The sequence below is a fragment of the Antechinus flavipes genome, chromosome 2, assembly GCF_016432865.1.
Source record: "Antechinus flavipes isolate AdamAnt ecotype Samford, QLD, Australia chromosome 2, AdamAnt_v2, whole genome shotgun sequence".
In the NCBI taxonomy this organism is placed as follows: Eukaryota; Metazoa; Chordata; class Mammalia; order Dasyuromorphia; family Dasyuridae; genus Antechinus; species Antechinus flavipes.
This window is the reverse complement of record NC_067399.1, coordinates 315,226,446-315,250,094: the sequence shown is the minus strand read 5'-3', so window position 1 is coordinate 315,250,094 and position 23,649 is coordinate 315,226,446. Positions and strand designations below refer to the sequence as shown.

The following is a 23,649-nucleotide window of genomic DNA, read 5'->3' as shown; positions in this document are numbered from 1 at the left end:
TATAGATCAGCTGCCCCAATTGCTTACCTGGTTTGTGAATCTCTGTCTCACTTTAACCTCTAGTGTTCTAGTGCTTCTTGATTTGATTACTCCACCTGACTTCCAAACCCTACATCTCTATTCTGATTCCTTACTTCTAAAAACTTCCTAAGTCTAGTATCCCTTTATTTTCCTCTTAGCATTGTCTTCATTTCCCTAGTTCTGGCTTTTCTTTTCATCTGCAAAATATATTGCTGTCCACAGTACTTGCATCTCCCACACATCCAAGAAATAATAAATTCAGGGAAATCAAAGAGTTGCACAGGGAACTGATTTATTTCTTATGAGGTTTACATAACCACAGCACAGAGAAGAGGCTGTAGAACTATTTCATTAGTAGAATAAGTGGATAAGGACAAAAAGATGGAGACACCCATCAAGTTACAAGGCACAGCTAGGCTAGAGAGGGACAAAATAACTGGAAAGCTATAGCTTCTCTAATTGCTGTTTGCACAAATGAGCAAAGATCAAGGTGGGGGAAGTCTATGTAGTAGCTGGGAGCAAAGCCAAGAACACGTGCAAGAGGGTATCAGAAACTGGCCTATTTCATGTTCATTATTCTATGGTAGGACCATAGTTCTGAAATCAGGCTTGTAGATTTGAGAAAAGGACAAAAGTGGAAGAGGGGAGGAAGTTGAGAAAGTAAGTATCAGGGAGACAGAGAGAAGGAGGAAAGAAAAGGGGAAAGAGGGAACTAGAAAAGCCATCTCTCTTGAGAAACCACCACCCTGCCTAAAATTCTACTGGAAAGCCATTCTTTGAATGAACATTGCCTTCCTTCTGCCTCTGAGAGGAAAAAATACCACAATGTGAGCCGATATAGCAGATCACAATCCTCTCTCAGACAAGAGAATAGGAAAGAGCTACTGTTTAAGTAGTTGGTTGTAAGAATAGAAGACAAGTGGTTTGGTACACAGAAAGTATGTGTTTGGAAGATTTAGGGCACATAAAAGGGTGAGGGAAAGAGCTAGACATAAAGTTTGTCAACTGCTCAGTTGATTGAGACCTGACATTCTCTGGAAGATGAACAATCATAAGGAAAGGCAACAGACAGGGATGGATGGAAGCAGGGAACACTGGGATCTGCCTTAGCATGTAGCTGCTAAAGCCCTACCTTCTATCCCTTTCTAACAATCTTTACTGAAGGGGTAGAGAGTGGGGCAGGGGAGGGGCATATCCATGGGAAAAAGTCCCTTCTGTTCTCTGTTGGTAGAAGTAAGGAAGGGAGGACAGACTGGGGATGGGGTAGTAGTCCCACTGCCACCTCTCTTAGGTTCTCAGAGAAATATACAGGAGATACTCAAATCTCAAAGTGAGAGAGACAGACAGATAGACAGAAAGACAGAGAGGAAGAGGAAGAGAAGAGGGAGAGAATCAGAGAGAGAGAGAGAGACAGGCAGAGAGAGAAAGAGAAAGAAAGAGAGAGAGAGAGAGAGAGAGAGAGAGAGAGAGAGAGAGAGAGAGAGAGAGAAACATAGACAGAGATAGAGTGAGAGTGAGAGAAGGAGGAGGAGGAAGGGGAGATCAGGAGACTGGAAAATCAAGCAACATGAGAGAGAGCATGTTGACCAGCAGGAAGGGGAGATGGATTCATAATGTAGAGAATGGGCTTGGAAAGTGTGAGGACTTCTACTCCCCATTCCAGCCACGGCTCATGGCCTGTACCACGGCCCCATAGAGTTGCGTCCATGCCTCCTTCATGGCCACATTGAAGGTGGAGCCCAAGCACTGCTCCAGCATGTAGAGTAAGGACTCACCCACTGTCTGCAAAAGAAAATTTTAAAATAGCATTTAGAACATTGAAAACACATTCTTTAGAAACCACCTTCTTCACAAGCCTGTGAGATAAGCAGGGGCAGAGATTATCTCCATTTGACAGATGGAGAAACCAAGGTCCCATTAATTATGGAGTGGTGGATATCTTCAGAGTTTTATCTCCTAACCTCACTCATTATTCTTGAGCATCTATATATGTCTCTTCCTGTCTCCTTTTTCCACAATATAAACAGTAAGTTTAAAGGTAAGTCCCATTCATTCATATGGTAGCTGGCGTTGCAATGAAAATCAGGAAGATCTGAGTTCAAATTCAGTTTCAGACACTAAATAGCAGTGTCACTCTGGGCAATTCACTTAATCTCCATTTGCCCCAATATTCTCAATCTTAAAATGGGGGAAATAATAATTTGCAGAGTTGTGAGGATCAAATGGGATAATAAATTGCAAAAATGATTAGTATAGTTCTTGGCACACAGTAGTCACTCTATAAATGTTTATTCCCTTTTCCTCCCTTCCCCATAATATCATACATGATGGTCATCACAGAGACAAGTCTTTAAGAGTAATAAAACAAGAATTGAGAATATTCATTCATTTCAACAAATACTTTTGACCTGTTATATGCTGTACATTGTATCTCCTACAGAAGTTACCTTTTTGGAATATATCTCATCTCAGGATTTTCCCCTTGGAATACTTATTTTATAGGGTAGCCTTAATCATTTGCTGGAAAATGCCATAGCTTCATAGGGCAGAACAAAAGAAAAGTAAATTCTTTATATGAGCCTACAGAGTATTGTGAGGACAGTTTAGCAACTTTTCAGGCCCTCTGTGTAGGAATAATGCCTCATACTATTAAGGACAGTGTGGTGGATAGAGCATTGGGTCTAATCAGGATTCAAATCCAGCCTCAGATACTTATAAGCTGGTGGACCCAGGGCAAGTCAGTTAGGCTCTGTTTGTCTCAGTTTCCTTATCTCTGTAATTGGGATAATAATAGCACCTACCTCCCAGAGTTGCTATGAGGATCAAATAAGATAATAATTATAAAGTACTTAGAATAGTGCCTGGCACATAAGTTCTACATAAATGTTAGTTGTTGTTGTTCAAATGTTATCAATTGAATGAGGTCTTCACTGATCGTTCCGTGACTTCCATTTGCCTGCTCTCACCAAAATTACCTTTTACATATTTATGTGTCTACCTGTTTTCTCACTCTGTAGAATATAAGGTCCATGAGAACAGGAACTATTTTATTTTTTCTCTTAAATAATCAGAATAGATTATGCAAGGATCAATGTTATCAAATTATCCATGTGCGTGTTTTGAAAATGAAAAGCTTTATTTAAAAAAAAGAAAGAAAGAAAAAAATAACCAGAGTGCCCAGTTCAAAGTAGGGGTTTTAGGAGTTGCCCAATTACCACCTTGAGGAAACAACCAGTGGAAGGAAGGGAACTAGAAGGGGACACAAAATTAAAAGAGATCTAAGCTACCACTACACACTGATCATATTGGCTAATTTGCCAGAAAAGGAAAATGACAGATGTTGGGAGGGGGCGGGGAAGGGAAGGAGAGGAGAAATGTGGGGAAATTAAAACACTAATTCAGTATTGGTAGAGTTGTGGACTGATCCAACCACTCTGGAGAGCAATTTGGAATTATGCCCAAGGAGTCAGAAAACCATTCATACTTGACCCAGCAGTGCCAGTGCTAGGAAAAGACCCTATATATATAATAATATTTATAGCAGCTCTTTCTGTGGTAGCAAAGAATTGGAAACTAAGGAGATGTTGATCAATTGGGGAATGGCAAACAAGTTGTTGTATATGAATGTAATGGAATACTATTGTGTTATAAGAAATGATGAGCTCTCAGAAAAGCCTGAGAAGATTTACATGAACTGATGCAAAGTAAAATGAACAGAACCAGAAGTCTGTACACAGTAAGAGCAAGACAAAGAACTGTGAGTGACTTAACTATTCCCAGCAACACAATGATCCAAGACAATTCTGAAGGACTTGGGATAAAAGGTTTAAATTCTTCCACATCCCTTCCAATCTTTGTCATTTTCCTTTGCTATCATATTAACCAATCTGACAGGTATGTGGGGATAGCTCAGAGCTGTTTTAATTTTGTATCCACTGCCAGTTTTCTTCCTTCCATCAGTTATTTCACAGAGCTGGTAATCAGGCAGTTCCTACATTAGAGAAAGAACTGGTGGAGTCTGAACGCAAATTGAAGATGTTTTTTCTTAACTTTCTTTGTATTTCTTGGTCTGTGTTTTCTTTTACAGCATGATTTACATGGAAATATGTTTTTCATGACTACACAAAGTATAGTACAAATTGCTTGCCTTTTCAATGGGGAGAGGGAAAGATTTTGAATTCAAAATTTAAAAAAACTTAAAATTGTTGTTACATATAATTGGGAAAAAATAAAATTTCAAATTTAAAAAAAGAAGGGGTACAAAAGGTTCTGAGGTTGGGCCTGAATGCCCAGAGGATAAGCAACTGCCTTACCGAGAAGGAGCTGAGCTTTACACCAACTGCCTTGTGCTTCTTGCCCAGGTTGGTGAGATACTCCTCCAAGGAGGACAAGTTCTCCACATGGGTCACTGCAGCATCAATCACCAACATTACCTGCCCAAGGACCAGGGGAGAAAGATCTACACTTAGGAGAGCAAAGACAAACATTCTCTTAACTGTCAACATAGATGAGATACTTCTCTGGGAGAGAGGAAAGGGAAAATATACCCCAAAACTCTTCTTTTTTAGCAGCAGAAGCCCTCAAATATAAGTAATGCAATAAATAAATGTTGCACCTGAGGTGAGAAAGTTCAAAGTTCATCTCAAAATTTTTCTAGTTTCTGTTTCCCCAACTATAAAATGGGGAGCATAATGGCAATGACTTCTCAAGATTGCTGTGAGAATCAAATTCAATATTTGAAAAGCATTTGGCACAGAGTCTGGCACACAGTAGGTGCTAAATAAATGTCTGTTTCCTTCCTTTCTTCAAGCCTTGAGCCTGTGAAGAAATACTGAAATACAGATATGTCCACTCTGGACCTTCAGATGATAAAACAACTTAGAAACTACACCCACTATTCCCGAAGACTTCTAGTGCATATTGCACAGAGGTCCTGAAAGGATTTGTCCGGTTGGGATATTTGACTGAACTTGTACAGTTATCAGAGGTTCAGCTTTCACCAAGGTGGCTGGACTGACACTTTGTAGCCAGATTTTAAGTCTGAAGCTGATTGAGTTTGTTAGTAATAATGTAATAATGGAAGCTCCAACATGTCTAACTTGTATCAGATTACTTGCTGTCTTGGAGAGAGGGAAGGAAGAGGGAGAAAAATTTGGAACACAAGGTTTTTCAAAGATGAATGTTGAAAACTATCTTTGCATGTATCTGGAAAAATAAAATACTACTGAAAAAATAATAGTGGAAGCTCAAGGCCTCTGCCTGGAATTCTTTTCATCACAATCACCTGCTGGGAAAATCCCAAAGCTGTCCTAAAGCAAAGACAAGGGTGTCTCATCCTAAATGCATCCTTATGCTTTGTGGAGTTTCTTAGATGCTTGATGAAAGGCAGGTGCCAGGTGAAGGTAGCAAGAAAGTCTCCATTCCAATAAAGTCCTGTAGCTCTAAATAAACCCTCCAGGGACAAAGATAGTAAGTGACATAAGAGAATACAAATCAAGGACATGCTTCTTCTCTGAAAATCTCAAAGCATTCGATAATGCTCCTCTGACAATTATCTCCCCACACTGAGTAAAGTAAAGGGAAATTGAGGCTCAGTGAGATGGACCGCTTTGCCCTAGTCCCCCAAAATAATTTGTTGAGTTCTATCAACTACACCACATAAAGAGTTGGTTATTCACTAGGATCGCTGGTTGATTGTATCAGTGGGACTAGGAAAGTAGAAACTCACTTGCCAAGTGTTTGGGAGGAGATTGCTGGCTTTCAAAAGAGAAAGATTAAACTTCTTTCTTATAATGCCGCAAGGAGAGTGGAAAAAACACCTAAAGGTAACTGGTGAGCCCAGCCAGGCCTCTGCTTCTGGAGCTAGAGAATCTTTTTTAGAGCATGAGAGAAAATGTCCCTCCTCCCACATCCCTAGTTCTCCCTGGGGGGAATGACACAGCTACTCTCTAGGGTCTCAAGTTTCCATAGAATTCTCTTCATCCCCAGTGAGGCTAACAAGACTTCCATTCCCAACCCCCTATTTCTTTCCTTTGCCTCTTACTTTTCGGATGTGATCCAGGAACTCAGGAGAAGAGAGGCAGTCCTGGGGGCTGGAAAATTGCCGACAGTTATACTGAAAGAGGGGCAGTAGGTCTGGCTCCAAGTCGAACAACCTGCAACAAATAAGGATCACAGCTCTGTAACTTCTCTGTGCCACATTTTCTGTATCTGTGGAATGGAGATAATTTTACTTCCCATCACATGGGGTTAATAAAATCACATATTTAGAGCTGGAAGGGACAGGATTAACTGGCCCACACCTTCATGATATCCCAAAAGATAGAAAAACAGAAGTAGAGATGAATTAATTTACCCAGTCATATAATTAAATTAGTAAATAGCAAAGAAGGGATTTGAATCCAGGATCTCTGACTCCAAATCCAGAGCTTGTTCAATATTCCACATGCTGTATAAAACAGCATGTTTTTTTTGTTTGTTTGTTTTTTTGTTGCTGAGGCAATTGGGGTTAAGTGATTTGCCCAGGGTCACACAGCTAGGAAGTGTTAAGTGTCTAAGATCAAATTTGAACTCAGGTCCTCCTGATTTCAAGGCTGGTGCTCTATCTACTGCAGCACCTAGTTGCCCCTAAGATTGACAGTTATCATGTTTCCATAATATCTATTTCAAATGCAATATCAATTATAGTTCAAAAATCAGAAGGCAAAATTCTAATAAAGACATTCACAAGCTCAAAAATACTTCTGATAATGTTGAAAAGTTGTTGGTAGAATGAAATCAGAGAATGGATGTGGAAAATCTGTTTGCATAAAATAATATATAAATTGTAAAGGTAAACAATGATTACAGAATCTCTCCTCAGAGAACTTATTAGTCGTGTATGTCACTTCCTCTCTCTCAGATGGCTCAGTTTTCTGATCTGTAAAATAAGGATAATAATAGCACCTACCTCATGAGATCATTGTAAGGATCAAATAAGATGATATATGTATCATGTTTTGCCAGCTCTAAAGCTCTATTAGAAATATTAAAATATTATAATAAAATGTGAATATCATAATTATGTATTTTATTATAATTATAATACAGTTTATTTTGTTTATAATATTATAAAATATTAGAATAATAAAATATCTATGATGGTCATGGTCATGATAATAATAATGTCATCATCAGTTGGATGGGTTGTGGGTTGGGCAAGGAAGGAGAAGGTAGAGATTCAGAATACACGAAAGTCTAGATGTTTTTTTTATGCCTCAGGTTTAACCACCCCTGCTCATTAGGGTTATGGAGGACATCAGCAATGGCAAAGGAGATTCCATCAGCTTCTCATTAAATCTGCTCAGGATGGAACAGTATTTTCAAGTTGGAAATGCTTTCTTGTCTCAATCCTTTCCTCATTATCCAGATCTCTTGGTCCCATTCTCACTGGCACTTTTCTGAGAAAAATGTCTGCTTCTTTCTCTTAATCTAGCTGGGGACTGTCATTGTCGATCGTTTTAATCATCTCTGACTCTCCAAGAGCCCTTTTGGAGTTTTCTTGATAAAGATACTGAAGGAATTCAGTCCATTTTACAGATGAGGAACTGAAGCAAACATGGTTAAATGACTTGCCCAGGGTTATACAGCTAGAGTCTGAGGCTGGATTTAAACTCAGCTCCTCCTGATTCCAGATTGGATGGGATATCATCACACTGGGCCATTTAGCACTGTGTTCATCAGGGGGGAAACTAATATCATCTCATTTCTTATCTCAGGTTCTCCCTTTTTCTAAGAATGTTTTATTAATGTATTTTTATGCCTCATTTACTTCCCAATCATCACACACACACACACACACACACACACCCCTCTTTATTACAGTGTAGTGAAGAGGGTACCAGTCTTGGGTTCAGAAAAGACCTGAATTCAAATCTTCCCTATGTGATCCCTGAGCAGATTAGGTACCTTCTCTGAATTTCAGTTTTCTCTTTTGTAAAATGAGGAGACTGGACTGGATGGCCTCTAAGGTCCCTTCTAGCTCCAAAGCTAAGGTCTTATAATCTCTACAGCTTTGTCCTTTGAATTCTGGCTGTTAACAGAATCCTCAAATAAGATATCTCCACATACCCAAATAATGTCTTCAGGAATCATCACTCTTCTGATTGAGTTCATAAACCACTTGTTGGCTAAGTACTCCTCACTTCTTATATAAAAGGATTCATTCATTTGAAGGGAGAAATGATGACACAATCCTGAGGTTCCTCCAGTGCTAACATCTCTGTGTTCCCTCTTAGACTCTCTGAGATCAAACCATAATTATGTCTCTAAGGTTCTCAAAGCACTCAAGATTCATCTAATGAAAAGTGCTTTTTCTGCCTATAATAAAGGGACAATGATAACTAACAAGAGGAAATTGTTTGCCCCCCAAATCACACCACTTAGATCTACTTTAGGTCCCCTCTTCTAAATTCCTTTTAGTAGCTCTTAGAGGGTTACTTCAACCCTGCATTTTCCCCTCCTCATGCATCCTCCCTTCCCCATCTAGTTGACAGAGAGGGTCCTATGAGACATGTGACAAGAAGGAACAACACCTAAGACTTCTCTCTACATTGGCAGAGTCCCTAAAGTTCTAAGTCCTTTGCAGAAATGGGGAGGCAGAGACAATGCCGCTCATTACAGTATCTTGGATTCTGAAATGGCTTGGGACCAAACTACCATCACCAAAAGCTGATGGTTTTTCCTTCAATGTGAAGGTGTAAGAAGGAGTCACTACCTAAAATACCCAGTTAACCTTTGATCCAGCAGTGCCATAACTGAGTCTGTATTCCAAAGAGATCATAAAAGAGGGAAAATGCATATATAAAATTATTTATAGCAGTTCTTTTTATAGGGGCAAAGATTTGGAAATTAAGTGGATGCATCAATTGGGGAATGGCTAAATAAGCTGATATATGTATATAATAGAATATTATTGTTCTATAAGAAATGATGAGCAGAATGATTTCACAAAAGCTTGGAAAGACTAACATAAACTGATGCTGAGTGAAGTGAACAGAACTAGGAGAACATTGTACATAGTAACAGCAACATTGTATGATGATCAAATATGATCCACTTAGCTCTTCTCAGCAATTCAGTGATCCAGGACAATTCCGTTAGATTTAAGATGAAAAATGCCATCTGCATACAAAGAGAGAACTATGGAAAATGAATGTGGATCAAAATATAATATTTTCACCTTTTTGTTGTCGTTTGCTTCTCTTTCTCATTTTTTCTCTCTAGTTTTTCCCTTTTGTTCTCATTTTTCTTTCACAACACTACTAATATGGAAATATATTTAAAATGATTGTTCATATATAACTTATATCAGATTTCTTGCTGTCTTGGGAAGGGAGAAGGTAAGGGGAAAAAGGAGAAAAAAAATTGGAACTCAAAATCTTACAAAAGTGAATACTGAAAACTATCTTTACATGTAATTGGAAAAATAAAAAACTATTGAGGAAAAAAAATAAGATGCCCAGTTAAGAATTTTCATCTTCCCAGCCTTCTCTCACCCTGTCCTGAAAAATAATAGATCTTATCTGAATTAAGATCAGCAAATCAGGACCCTTGAACTAGAGATGATAAGGTATGGTAAAAAAAAAAAAAAGAGAAACTTAAGGCTTTTAACACCTGTGACATCTTTGGCTTAAAAGGATCTCTCTAGAGAACCAAGATTTATATAATCATTATTATCATTTTTATCTAACATTCCTTAAAACTCAAAAAGTTTTATATATGATATTTCATTTGATTTTTAGAACCAGTCTGTTAAGGCAAGAAATACATTGTTATCCTCATTTTATAGATGAGGAACTTGAAGTTAAGAAATTAAGTGACTTGTCCAATGTCACACAGGTAACTAGTTAACAGCTGAATGGACTTGAACTGATGTCATCAAATTGCAGTCCAATGTTCTGTTTACTTTACTGAAGAAGCAGTTGCAACAAAATTCAGAAGGCATCATTCTGTAAAGCAAAACCACCTCCCAGGGACAGGTTCTTTTTTAGGAAAATACTTCCTGTCTTCTTCATTGAAGTTTACCCCTTCCTTTCAGAGCAGAGACCTAAAGAAATTAAGAGGGGAAAATGCTCTTCCCCAGTTCCATCCAAAAATGTCATCAGTTTTCTTTCCAAACTACAAAGAAATCCTCTTCTCTGACAAAATAGAGGCAGCCAAGCTTTTGTATAATTGTAGTTTCCAATCTCAGAAACTCATTGAGCAGCTGATCCATCTCTTTTCAGGAAGAGCTGGATATAGTGAGAGCTAGGTTGAGCCTTGGACCTAGAGGCATGCATTGGGGGTAGGGAAAAAAGAGAGTGCATAGGGGCAATGGCCTCCAGGTTATGTCTTTTTTTCAAAGAATTTGATTTTGCAGAAGAATACAGGAATTGGAAATGTGGAAAGGACTTTAAATTTGTTCATTTTCAATCTTCTTCCCCCACCTTAGAGGGAAGAAAGTTCATTTTCCCTAAATCCCTTATATAAGAGAAGAGGAATTCTCTTGTAGAGAGGGGGAAACACTGGATTTGGAGTCAAAACCCCTGGATTTGAACCTTGGGCTATCTGTCTTGAACCTGGGCTATCCACCAGCTCTGTAATCTTGGATAAGTCTTGCCACTTCTAGTGCCTCAGTTTCCTAACTTGTAAAGTGATAGACTTAAACTAGATGATCCCTAAGGACTCTTTCCAGTTTTGGATTAAAAGATATTCCAGTGGATTAGCCTCATTTCCCTAGAGATGTACACCAGCTGTTTTCCTGCCAACAACAAAATGTTAGGCAATTGAAATGTCCAGTAAAACTCCTGCCCAACTATCAGTAAACAACCTTACCCCAAACTTTACTTCTCACTCTTCTCTTTGCCTCTTCCTGCAATTCCATTCTCACCCACCTCCCACTCCCCATCCCAAACATACACTTATCCTGTCCCCTCCTCTACCTCACCCTACTATATGATAAGGAAGATTTGAATCCTGAGATTTTACCTTCCCTCTGGGCTCCAGAGGGAACTAAATTCTCACTGGACTGGAGGACTCTGGACAGCAGCAGCTCCTGGCTTTCTGTTCCTTAGCCCCTCAGAGTTCAGCCCTATTCATTAACTCTGAAAAGTCCTTCTCTGGCCTTTGGCAGAACCGAGTCAGTGACTTGGTGGGGAGGGGTCAGTTGATCTTCTGGGCCCTATTTCCTCTGTCCAGGGACGGGAGGTAATAAAATGATCTTCTCCCCTGGGCCAAGGTTTAGCCGGCAAGAAGGCTGCCATGTCATGGACAATTAAGGCGAGATTCAGATTAAAATGGGCAGAGCAGATGATGGGGTTGGGGGGGTGGGGAAGAGGAGGAGAGAGAAGAGAACTATCAGCCAGAACATTGCTGGAAAGACAGGCAGGGAAAGGGAGCCTGGAGAAAACACCCCCACTCACTGTTACCGTGCCAGACACAGCTGCATCCTCTGCTACCCACAGGTAGCACCTGTTAGTAAAGTTACCCCAATGAAGGTGACACTACTAAGTTGAGAGGCAAATCAGTGCTACATTTTCTCCCCTCCACAGGAGAAATACATTATGACCAAAAGGAGAAAAAATAAATCATCAGAGAGACCAAAGAACCTATTGCTCCACAGAACAGGATCCCACATGGTGAAGGAGGAGGCTGGCCATTCTCTCCCTCCCAGCCCCATCCCGAGAAAATGGAAAGACATTGCAGAGCTGAGATTAGCAGCTGGGGAGATGCATCATAGATTTGTGTCCATCGTTATTCTTGATTTCTCCTCCACATCTGGAGGAGCTCCCCCACCAACCCCGAGACCAGAGGCCACTGACCCGGGCCCCCAGAGGCTTCGATCAGTTCCTCACCTGGTAAATAAGATCATCCCGTGCTGTAGGGGATTACTGTTCACTTTCTGCCAGCTCTCTCGAATCAGCTCCTGCTCTGGGCCCGATAGTCTCCGAGTCTCCATGGTCTGGTATCCGAAAGCTGCGAGTAGGAGCGACCAAAGACCCCTTCTCTCTGGGCGTGGAAAGGGACGAAGACAGTTCCTTGGCAGTCTCCAGGCACTGGAGAGATCTCCAAGCGCTCTGAGAGCTGCTTGGATCTTCCCCGCCCCAGGTGACCACCACTCGCCTCTGCCGGGTGAGCCTGGACACTTTCGCAGCACGTGCAATCCCACCCCCTGCCAGAGCTCGCAGGATCCTGCCTCCTGGCTTCACTTGGGGGGGTTAAATAGCCCAGCTTCCCGAGCCTGAGTTCCTGGAGGCCAAAGGAGAGTGAGATTGACGCTCCATCCCGCACCTAGCCGGATGCGCTCGGGAATGAGGGGCTGCCTCCCCACTTCTAACAACTGTCCCCTGTTATTGGCTGGAGATGACTTCCTGTCTCCCTCTGGGGCTCTGCCCCCAGCAGCTCCCTGACTCTGCTGACCCCCTGGTCCTGCCTTCCTTGATGCCCACCGCCCACATCAGGCACTGCAGGGGACACCTGCGGCTGTTCTCCCTTCACTTTCCCTGGAGGCAGTCTCTGCGCTGAACAGCTTCCAGTAGCATCCCCCCCACCTCAATTTGGTGCTCTTAAAGCCACAGCGTTCCCCTTTTCATTTCCATCAGGGTTCTTAAAGGGACAGTTTTTAAACTCTCCTAATTCTCTCTACACTTTTTTTCCCCACCCACCTTGGCCTAGCTGGATAGGACAGTGCGCAGGACATTTTTTTAGGGTGCCTTGAGGATAGGAGTTGGTTAAACAACGGAACTCTAATTTATTTCATGCGCCTCTACTACAGCCTAGTGTCGATCTATTTTTTTGGAGACCTGAGTAAACGGAGCACCTCCTTGATCTCTTAGGAGTACAGCGTCTCCAATCAACCATTCTGGGGAGCAAATTGGAACTATGCCCAAAGGGTTATCAAATTGTACATACCCTTTGATCCAGCAGTGTTTCTACTGGGTCTATATCCCAGAAATCATAAAAAAGGGGAAAGGACCCACATATACAAAAATGTTTGTAGAAGCCCTTTTTGTAGTAGCAAGGAATTGGAAACTGAGTGGATGCGCACCAGTTGGAAAATGGATAAATAAGTTATGATATATGTATGATATGGAATATTATTGCTCCATAAGAAATGACCAGCAGGTTAATTTGAGAAAGGTTTGGAGAGATTTACATGAACTGAAACTAAGTGAAGTGAGTAGAACCAGGAGAACATTGTACACAGCAACAAGATGCTGTGATGATCAACTGAAATGGACTTGGCTCTTTTCAACAATGAGGTGGTTCAGGCCAATTCCAATAGACTTTCTGCATCCAGAAAGAGGAGTATGGGAACTAAATGTGGATCAAAACATAATATTTTCTTTTTTTTAATAAGTTTTTATTGACAGAACCCATGCCAGGGTAATTTTTTACAACATTATCCCTTGTACTCACTTCTGTTCCGATTTTTCCCCTCCCTCCCTCCACCCTCTCCCCCAGATGGCAAGCAGTCCTATACATATTAAATAGGTTACAGTATATCCTAGATAAAATATATGTGTGCAGAACCGAACAGTTCTCTTACAACATAATATTTTCACCGTTGTTATTGTTTGCTTGCTTGTTATTTTTCTTTCTCATTTTTTCCTCCTTTTTGATCTGATTTTTCTTGTACAACATGATCAATGTAGAAATATATTTAGAAGGAAAAACAAAGGAATACAATGTCTTCCTCAACCTTGGAAAAGTTCCCTGTGGTCCAGATAATGATCTCCCTTCATGTTATAATTTCAGGGTCAAAGGAACATTGCACTACCTAGAGTAACAAAATCAAATCATAAAGTTTTGCTCTGTTTTATCCTGATTTAGATTAATTACATCCTAGGTTACTGAATCAGAGTTTATTGAATTTCATGAATTGAAATTAAAATACATAGAATTGGAAGTAATTCAGAAGTGTCAACTAATCAGACCCCTTGCCTAATGGAATGGGTCTCCTTTACAATAGGTCCAACAAATAATAAAACCTCTGTCTGAACACATCCAGCAACAGTGAATATGAAGTCAAGAATTCAATATGGCATACCACTTGGTTGTCATACAGTTAAAGAATCATTAGGAATTTTGTATCTATATTTTCCACATCTGTCTCATTATATCTTCCACTTATTGAAAGTATTCTCCTTTGGAGTCATAGAAAATAAATCTAATCCTTAAAAAAAAATGAGATCATTCTTTTCTCTAAGATAAACATTCCTAGGTCCTTCAAAAGTTCCTCCTATGTAATTTTGAGTTCTCCTATCTAGCTTCTCCTGACATGTCACATCTTATTTATTTTTCTGAATGTGAACTATTTGATTTTTGATTTTCTTCCCGAGTTATTTTTACCTTCTGAATCTAATTCTCCTGTGCAACAGGAGAACTGTTCGGTTCTGCAAATATGTATTGTATCTAGGATATACTGCAACATATTTAATATATATAGGACTGCTTGCCATCTTGGGGGAGGGGGGGTGGAGGAAGGTAGGGGAAAGGACGAAACATAAGCGAGTGCAAGGGATAATGTTGTAAAAGATTACCCTGGCATGGATTCTGTCAATACAAAGTTATTATTAAATAAAATTAAATTTTAAAAAAAAAATCTTATTTATTTTTCTCCTAAAATGTGCCACCAGGAGGCAAACACAACATTCTAGATGCATGTTCTGACCATTGCTGAATATACTGAATACAATTTCACTGGCAAGCTGGGTCCTTAGAAAGGCTATTGCTATGAACCAAGTTTGTTGGAATAATTGCATGGATAGCTATCTTTCTAATACTATGGTTCACAAGACCCTACCAGCATGCTTTCCTTTAACAATTAGTCAGCAGATTCAATTCTTCGCAAAGTCATTTACTCAAATAGCATATGTTCCTGCTAACGTAGTTCCTGATAACCTGAGGCATGTTCCTGCAGTCTGTGAGAAGAAAAGAAGTCACATACTCAGTATCATGGCAATGGGGCATAGATGTAGGGAACTTTGGCTTTGGTTTTATTTCTTTCTCTGGCAGATTCCCCATGAGGTCCGCTGCCAGGAGTGTCATTGGTGATAGTCAATCTGACACTCATCTGGGACAGCTGCTTGAAGGACAGGGCATCTCATCTGGATGGGTCAATCTCCTGCTAGTGTCAAGTTGAACTAGACTAGTCATTCCCCGCCCCCCACCCGGGATGCTGCCAGACTAAACTGGGCAGTTTCTAAATTGCTGGACTCTTGGCAGGTGTAGCTGGAAAAAGTTGATCCGGTGTACTCTCTGGCCTGGCTTTTCAATGGGCATCTACAATTTTTACCATCTCCAGCCTCTGGCTCAGCTGAGTATTACATGACCCTTTTCAACAAGAGCAATGATCCTCAGGCCCCATTGGCAGAAGCTACTATTCAAGTTTTAAACACTTTCTAAGGTGTGAAATGTTTCTTTTGCATCTTAAAAGGTTTTTCTTACCCTTTTTCACTTTCAAACTTGTTGAAGTCTAATTGGGGCATACCCTTACATCATCATTTAACAATCCTTCTAAAATCAGAATGCTTATTACCACCTTATCGCTTTTCCACCATTCTGGAAATGTCACTGCAGGGTGACAGGGTGACAGGACTGGGGGCCATTTGGTATTTTCCTTTGTTTCATGGGTTTCAAAGACTAAATAATTCATCATCTATTAGCCTACTCTTAATTAGACTGGTCCTCAGAAAGCAAGATATATCCAGAATAGAGGACTAAATAGATTAAAGAGAATAGGTTGAGTTTCACTTGGGGAATTGTGAAGCAATTTCTATGACCACAAAATTCTCCATGAAATAAGATCCCATCTTTTTAACACTAACATTCTTCTGGTCAAGTTAATATTGATAAATAAAGAGAATACCACAGGCTCCAAGAAATAAAAATTATGGCTGACTCAAAACACAATGGAGAGATGCATAATGGCTTTAAATGAACTGCAGCATTTCATGAAAGATTGAGTACATGACAATATAAAAGATATTACAGAAATTAATAACCAAAGAAAGAGAAGGGCTGATCCAGTAGTAGGAAGGAAAGATAACAGAAAACAACTTGAGTACTATGTTGACATGATATTCCAGAATTTTAGAGTTGAAAGTGACCCCAATAATTATCTAGTCTAACCCATATGCTAACTGGAATCTCTACAGCATATTCAAGAGGTGGTTATCTAATGTTTACTTGGAGACATCCAACTAAAGGCACTTCTCCATTATACTTATGGATATTTCTAATTATTAGAGAACTTGATATTAATCATAATGGATCTTTGCAATTACCACCCATTATTAATTTTAAATTTTATTTTATTTTTAATTTATGGAATAAAACAAGAATTTCCATAACAATAAAAAAGATGATTGCACATAAAAATGCACAACTGGATATTTCTTTCAAATATACAACAAAATTCTCATGTAAATTTCTGTTTTTCCTCTTTTTCTTCCCTCCCTCTTGTTCCCACCTTAGAGAATGCTACCATTAGACACACACACATATACACATACATATATATACAAATATTTGTAAATTTATTCTATATATACTTCTATTTATTTTTTCTTTCTCTGGATACAGATGGCATTTTTCTTTATATTTCCTTTACAATTAATTTGAGTATTTATAAAATAACTTATTCACTCAAAGTCATTATTAAAACAATTTTGCTGTTACTATATATGATGTTCTCTTGGTTAGACTCATTTCACTCTTCATTATTTCATACAAATCTTTCCATGTTTTTTCTAAACCCATTGAGTTCATCTTTCTTATGGCACAGTAGAATTCTATCACAATCATATACCCCAACTTGTTCAGCCATTCCTCAATTGATAGGCATCCCTGCAGTTTCCAGTTCTTTGCCATCACAAAGAAAACTGCAATAAACATTTTAAAAGATACAGGTTCTTTCCCTTTTTCACTTTGGAAATGGACAAATTATTGATTTGCTGGGTCCACAATGATTGAATCAGTTCACACTTGCATCCACAATAAATGTGTCCCAATTTTTCCATAACCTCTCCAACATTTGTCACCTTCCCTTTCTATCATTTTAGTCAATCTGATAGGTGTTCCTGGTTGTGTTTTGTCCTGAGACTAACTAGAGTCTTCTCCTTCTTCCCAGTGCCAGCTCTTTGGATACTTGTATATGTCTGTTGCAAAACATACTTATGTTTTGTGCAAAACATGCTTAGTTCGGCCACTTCTCATATGAAATAGATTCAAGGTCTTCATCATCCTGGTTTGTCACCCTGTGGATGCTCTACCACAGATCCATGGGACTCTTCATTAGACACCTCTTGTGGGATCAACTAGAGGAAAGTTTCTATCATGTTGGACAAACTCCATGTAGAAGACTTATAAGAATGTTGTTTTGCACCATTTTAAGGAGTATCACTGATAATAAAGATGTATTAGAATACCCAATTTTTCTTAACCATCTTGAGCTTAAAGTTCACTAAAATATTAAATCCTTAACAAATTAACTAGTCATCTCACTCATGCTGTCATGCTTTTAATTTTTAATCTAAATACAGAACTAGACATATCTAAAAGCATTTTCATCTTGTTGGATAAAAATTGATCTAGCTACATTTCGAATTGAGATCTCCATAGATTTTAGTGCCAGAAAACTTTGGACTGAATATGAACTGAACCCATATGCACACAGGAAACCTTAATAACAATCCCAGCAAAGGATGATCCAGCCAGCCTTCACAGGAGGACATCCAGAAAGAAGAATCTAATAACTTCTAGAGGCAGCCCATTCTACTTTTGGATGCCTTTAATTTTTAAGACTTTATATATTAGACCTAAAACTGCCTTTCTGTAATTTCACTGGATCTTATATTTCATGTTGGAAAGGGCCTTAGAAGACAACTATTCCAACCTATTTGTTTTATGAAGATGAGAAGTAAAGTCCAGGCAGATTAAATAACTTTCCTGGAACTACAGAGGCGTTGGGATTAGAACACATTCAGTCTAATTCTAAATCAAATGTTCTCCAGTTTATAAGCCTCCTACCTAAAATAGGCTACCCAGAAGTGATCTTGGTCTGACTAGGACAGAATGTCACGGGAACAGCCCTATTCTAGATACCATTCCTCATTTACTTCAGTCTTTTCTCCCCCAGCCTAAATGCCCACAGCTTATTCAACAGATTCTTTCATGGCAAGGTTTCCATTCTTCTCATTGTCCTGGTCATATTCCTTTAGATGTTTGTCAAGCTGTTGACACCCTTTTTAAAATGTGTGTTCTAACCACAAATCTTTGTCTAACCAAAGTACAGTATAGGGAGATTATTATGTCACTCCTTTTATTCTAGGCATAGATATTATTTTTATTTTTTATTTATTCTCTTTATTGTAGTAAGTTTATTTATTTTTAATATGCATTACTTTATGAATAATATTGTGAGAGAAAAATCAGAACAAAAGTGAAAAATCATGGAGAAATTTTAAAAAACAGAAAAAATAAATGAACATAGCATGTGCCGATTTACATTCAGATTCCTTAATTCTTTTTCTGGATGCAGTTGACATTTTCTGTCCAAAGTCTATTGGGATTGCTTTGGATCACTGAACTATTGAGAAAAACCAAGCCTTCTACATATGATCATTGAACATTCTAGCTGTTATTGTGTACAGTACATTCCTGATTCTGCTTGTTTTGCTCAGCATCAGTTCATGTAAATCTTTCCAGGCCTTTCATTATTTTTTAAGGAACAATAATATTCCATTACTTTCATGTACCACAACTTGTTTAATCATCCCCCAAGTGATAGGCATTCATTCCTTTTCCAATTCTTTGCTATCACAAAAAGAGCTGCTACAAATATTTTTGCACATGAGGATCCTTTTCCCTCATTTATGATTTCCATGGGATACAGACCCAGTAATGGCACTACTGGGCCAAAGGATATACAGTTTTATAGCTCTTTGGGTGTAGTTCCAAATTGCTCTCCAGAATGGTTGGATCATTTCATAGCTCCACCAACAATGTATCAGTGTTTCAGTTTTCCCACATCCCCTCCAACATTTATCATTTATCTTTTCCTGTCACCTTAACCAATCTGAGCAGCGTGAGGTGGTATCTCAGGGTTGGTTTAATTTGCATTTTTCTAATTAATAGTGATTTAGAGCATTTTTTCATATAACTATAAATGGCCTTAATTTCTAGACACAGATATTCGATGTTTATGAATGCTGTCAAAGGCAACATAAATTTCTCTGGCTACCCATGGTACTTTTGACTAATTTTACATGGTTAGTTCATTAAAAATCCCAGATAATTTTTTTCAAAATGAATTGTCTAGCTATACTTTCCCTATCTTATTCTTAAAGTTTATTTTTTGGAACACAAGAACAAGATTTTTTATATTTATTCTTTATTTATTTATTATTATTTATATTTATTATATATTAACATTAGGGAGACAGCAAGGTACAGTGGAAAAGATCCCTTGATTCTGAATCAGAAAATTTGTTTGCAATTCCACTCTTCCATTTAATTCTTGAAGAGGTCTTTGCTTTCTGAGCCTCAATATTCTTCTCTGTAGAATGGGAGAAATTAAGCTAGATGGCTTCAGTTCCTCCCAGAACTAAATCTATGATCTTATGATCCAATTAGATTCAATCCATTATTGTGTAGTAAGGATATTTTTAGATATAGATTCTGCCATCCAAGGTGCTAACTATCCTTCCTATGATCATGTCCAAAGGGCTATAAAACTGAGCATATTCTTTGCTCCAACAGTATCACTACTGAGTCTGTATCCCAAAGACATCATAAAAGAGAGGGATGTTTGTAGCAGCCCTTTTTGTAATGCAAAAGAATTGGAAAACTGACTGGATGCCCATCAGTTGGGGAATGGCTGAATAAGTTATGGTATATGAATGTTATGGAATATTATTGTTCTGTAAGAGATGATGATCAGGCTGATTTCAGAAAAGCCTGGGGAAGATTTACATGAACTGATGCTGAGTGAAGTGAGCAGAACCAAGATAACATTGTACAGAGTAACAGCAGCGTTGTATGATCAACTGTTATGAATTTGGTTCTTTTCAAGGCAATTTCAATAAGCTTGGTAGGAAAATGCCATCCACTTAGAGAGAGTGAACTTTTGAGACTGGATGTGGATCAAAGCATAGTATTTTCATCTTTTTTATGTTGTTGTTTGCTTGGTTTTTTTCTTTCTCATATTTTTTTTCTCATTTGATCTGATTTTTCTTACACAACATGACTAAAATGGAAATATGTTTAAAAGAGTTGTACATAATTAACCTATATCAGATTTCTTACTGTCTTGGGAAGGGGGAGATAAGGGCAAGAGGGAGAAAAATCTGGAATAAAATACTATTGGGAAAAAAGTATCCTTCTTACATTTGTATCATTCATAAAGTTGATAAGCATGATATCTGTTCAACAAACTCAGTAGTAAAAATGATAGGACAGAGCCCTGTTGCAGCTTGCTACGTCAACCAATCAACAATCTTTGCATCCATTAATCCATTAAGTTATGAATCTCCATAAGCCAGACAAGTGCAGTTGGTCCAAATATATACTGTAAGAGACTCAAATGGTTTCCTTAAAGCAAAGCAGTCTTTTTAGAGGGAACTCAGATCATCTTGTCCAATTCTCTTAATTTACAGATGAGGAAACTGAGGCCAACAAATTTGTAAGTGTCCAAGGTCAGAAAGTAATAAATAGCAGAGGTGGGATTCCTAAGTCATTTGATTCTAAACACAGAGCTCTTTTCACTCTTAATATGTCAGCAGTCAAAAACCATCCAAAAAAAGAAAATGTGTTTAGTCTGACATGAGTTGTTCTTAGTGAAATTATTATGATTCCTAGTAACCACCATTTCCCTACATCCTTAAAAAATCATCTTTTAATAATCTGTTCTAGAATTTTTATAACATTGGAAATTGAGTTAACCCTCCTCATTTTAAAAAATCTAGACAAAATCTGATGAATCTAATCCTGTGGTATTTTTCCTGGTCCCTGTAATTCCCTAAAGATAATTATAGTGGTTCATCAATCACAACTTCAAGTTTTGCAAGATCACAAAACTGGAAAAGGGAAAGAGTCAGACATGACTCAAAAGACTGAACCATTACAAATCCAGAAAAACCTCTTGTTCAGGAGGAAGCATTTAACTAAGCCTTTAAGGAAGCTAGGGTTCAAGCCAGAGGCAGAAGGACACTTTATTTATTAATCTAGCTATCTAGAATATATATTTATGAAGGCAAAGAGTTAAACGACTTTTCCAGGATCACACAATATTTAAAGTGCTCTAGATTTGAACTCCAGGGCTGGTAAGTATTATATCCACTGTGCCTCTCAAAATTTTAATAGGATATTAATTAATAGGACAATATAAGGAAAGGGATGAAGGTGGACAACTGAATATTGTATGTGGGGAACAACAAATGAGACAGTTTGAAAGGACCACAGAGTGCACAAAGTGCTAGGGTAGCACAGTGGATAGAAGCCCAAAGTAGAAATTGGGAACTCTTGAATTCAGGTTCTACCTCTCTTGGGCAACTCACTTACCTTCCTTCCACCTCATTATTGGTTTTGTTCAATCGTGTTCCATTTTTCATGATCCTATTTGAGGTTTTCTTGGCAAAAAATACTAGAGTGGTTTGCCATTCCCTTCTCCAGCTCATTTTACAGGTGAGGAAACTGAGGCAAACAGCATTAAAAAGGATTTGTCCAGGATCACACAACTAGCAAACATCTGAAGATAGATTTAAACTCTGGTCCTCCTAACTCTAGTCTGGGCACTCTATCCACTGTGTCACCAAGCTGTACCCACCACACTCACCTCAATATCCTCACCTGTAAAATGGGGATAATAACAGCACCTACCTCTTTAGTTTTTGTGAAGATTGGGTGAGACGATAGATACAAAACCTTTTACAAACCTTAAAGCATTATATAAATGCTTGCTCTTCTCATAGTAGAGATGAGAGATCAATCTGCAGAAAATAGTTTGGAACTAGAAGGGCTTTAAATGCCAAACAGAGTTTTTTTATCCTAAAGGCTCAGCCACTGCTGCTTTTTGAGTGAATGATTAATGTGGTCAGACTTGTACTTTAAGAATATCAATCTGGTAGCTAAAATGCACTGGAGAGGGTCAACATGGGTGTCAGGGAGACCAATTAGGAAGCTATTACTGCAATATTCCAGCGGAGAAGTTATGAGGCTCTGAACTAGGGTGATGGTCACATAAAATGGGAAATGACAAAAACCTTGGGGGAAAGGGACTCAGTCTCAGTCTGAGACTTTAAAACAGCAGATTTTAAAGAGGTTAGAGAAAAAGACAGAAAGAATCCTGTGATGATTCTGGCCTCTGTCTTTAGCCCTTGGTAAACCATTTTGTTGCTGCTGTTGTTGATTTATAAAATAAAATTAGGGGCAGCTAGATGGCACAGTGGATAGAGCACTAACTCTGAAGTCAGGAGGACCTGAGTTCAAATCTAGTCTCAGACACTTAACTCTTCCTGGCTGTGTGACCCTGAGCAAGTCACTTAAACCCAATTGCCTTAGCAAAAATAAAAAAAAATTTTTAATACATATATATATATGTTTTTTTCTTAAGATATTCAATTGGTCGGGCCAGAATGTAAATTCAGGTCTTCTTTTTAATATTAAGTTCAGTTGTCCTTATGAACTTAAAAAGGGATTTTTGTTTTTCTGTTTTCATGGAGACTCTTTCCTTATTGAACTTGGAGTCACAAGGTCTGAGTTCCTGTCCCACCTCTATGGACACATAACAACTTCCCTCAGTTTCCTCATCTGTAAAATGATACAATTGCACTAAAGTCTCTATCAGCCCTCTCTCTATGATCTATACTTCTATTGTTTACTCAAAGCCCAATGCAGATTAGTCTCCACTCCAACCCCATCCCCCTCCTATATACCAGATTCTCATACTGAGCATCTAAAGGACATCATTGTGGTTGAACTTTATGAAATGCTAAGCACTCATAGTACAGATTATCTATAAATTGATAAGGGCCTTGGGTACTTTTTGTAATTATTCATAAATAACTGCTTAGGAATGGAGGGTAGAAACAAGCATTTATTAAATGTGCATTATATGTCAGGCACTTTGCTAAGAGCTTTCCAAACATCTCATTTGATCCTCAAAACAACACTGTGATGTAGGTGCTATAATTATCCCTAATTTTACAGTTGAGGAAAAATGAGGCAAACAGAGGCTAAGTGAGGTCACCCAGCTCGTATCTGAGGCTAGATTTGAATCCAGGTCTTCCTAACTCCCCACCAGTACTCTCTCCGCTTTGCCTCCTAATTGCTTCCAGAGAATGGAATGGGAAGGTAACATGGATAGACTCACAGATACAGGAAAGAGAGCTTGTTTTAGTTGAAACACTGCTCTGCTCCTATGAAGAGCTGAAATAGGTCACATATACATCTCTTCCCACTCAGATCACGTTCTACACCCTCCTTCTCTCCCAGATTTTGGCATTCTATACTTAGAGAGAAAAGAGAGGGGCGGGCAGAAGGATGGGGAAGGAAAGGAAGGTGCCAGGACTTCTTCCCACTTAGAAAGGAAGGAGCAGATTCCCCACA

General features: G+C 38.7%; 1 protein-coding gene across 1 annotated transcript; it reads right to left on the bottom strand.

Moving 5' to 3' along the window:
• Nucleotides 1–1,499: 1,499 nt before the first annotated feature.
• NGB (neuroglobin) lies at nt 1,500–12,665 on the bottom strand. The gene is made up of 4 exons (XM_051973483.1): nt 11,895–12,665; nt 6,065–6,176; nt 4,335–4,454; nt 1,500–1,803 (listed from the first exon to the last, which is right to left on the bottom strand). Exons 1-4 carry the CDS (start codon nt 11,996–11,998, stop codon nt 1,669–1,671), a joined length of 471 nt encoding a protein of 156 aa, XP_051829443.1. The 5' UTR covers nt 11,999–12,665; the 3' UTR covers nt 1,500–1,668.
• Nucleotides 12,666–23,649: the final 10,984 nt, after the last annotated feature.

Bases quoted from the DNA above. Each gene is read 5' to 3' on its own strand.
- NGB (XM_051973483.1), bottom strand. From the start codon at position 11,998: ATGGAGACTCGGAGACTATCGGGCCCAGAGCAGGAGCTGATTCGAGAG. The intron at 4,455-6,064 runs GTAAGAGGCAAA...GTCCTTGGGCAG, and splicing joins TCCTGGATCACATCCGAAAA to GTAATGTTGGTGATTGATGC. The intron at 1,804-4,334 runs GTAAGGCAGTTG...TTTCTTTTGCAG, and splicing joins TAAAGCTCAGCTCCTTCTCG to ACAGTGGGTGAGTCCTTACT.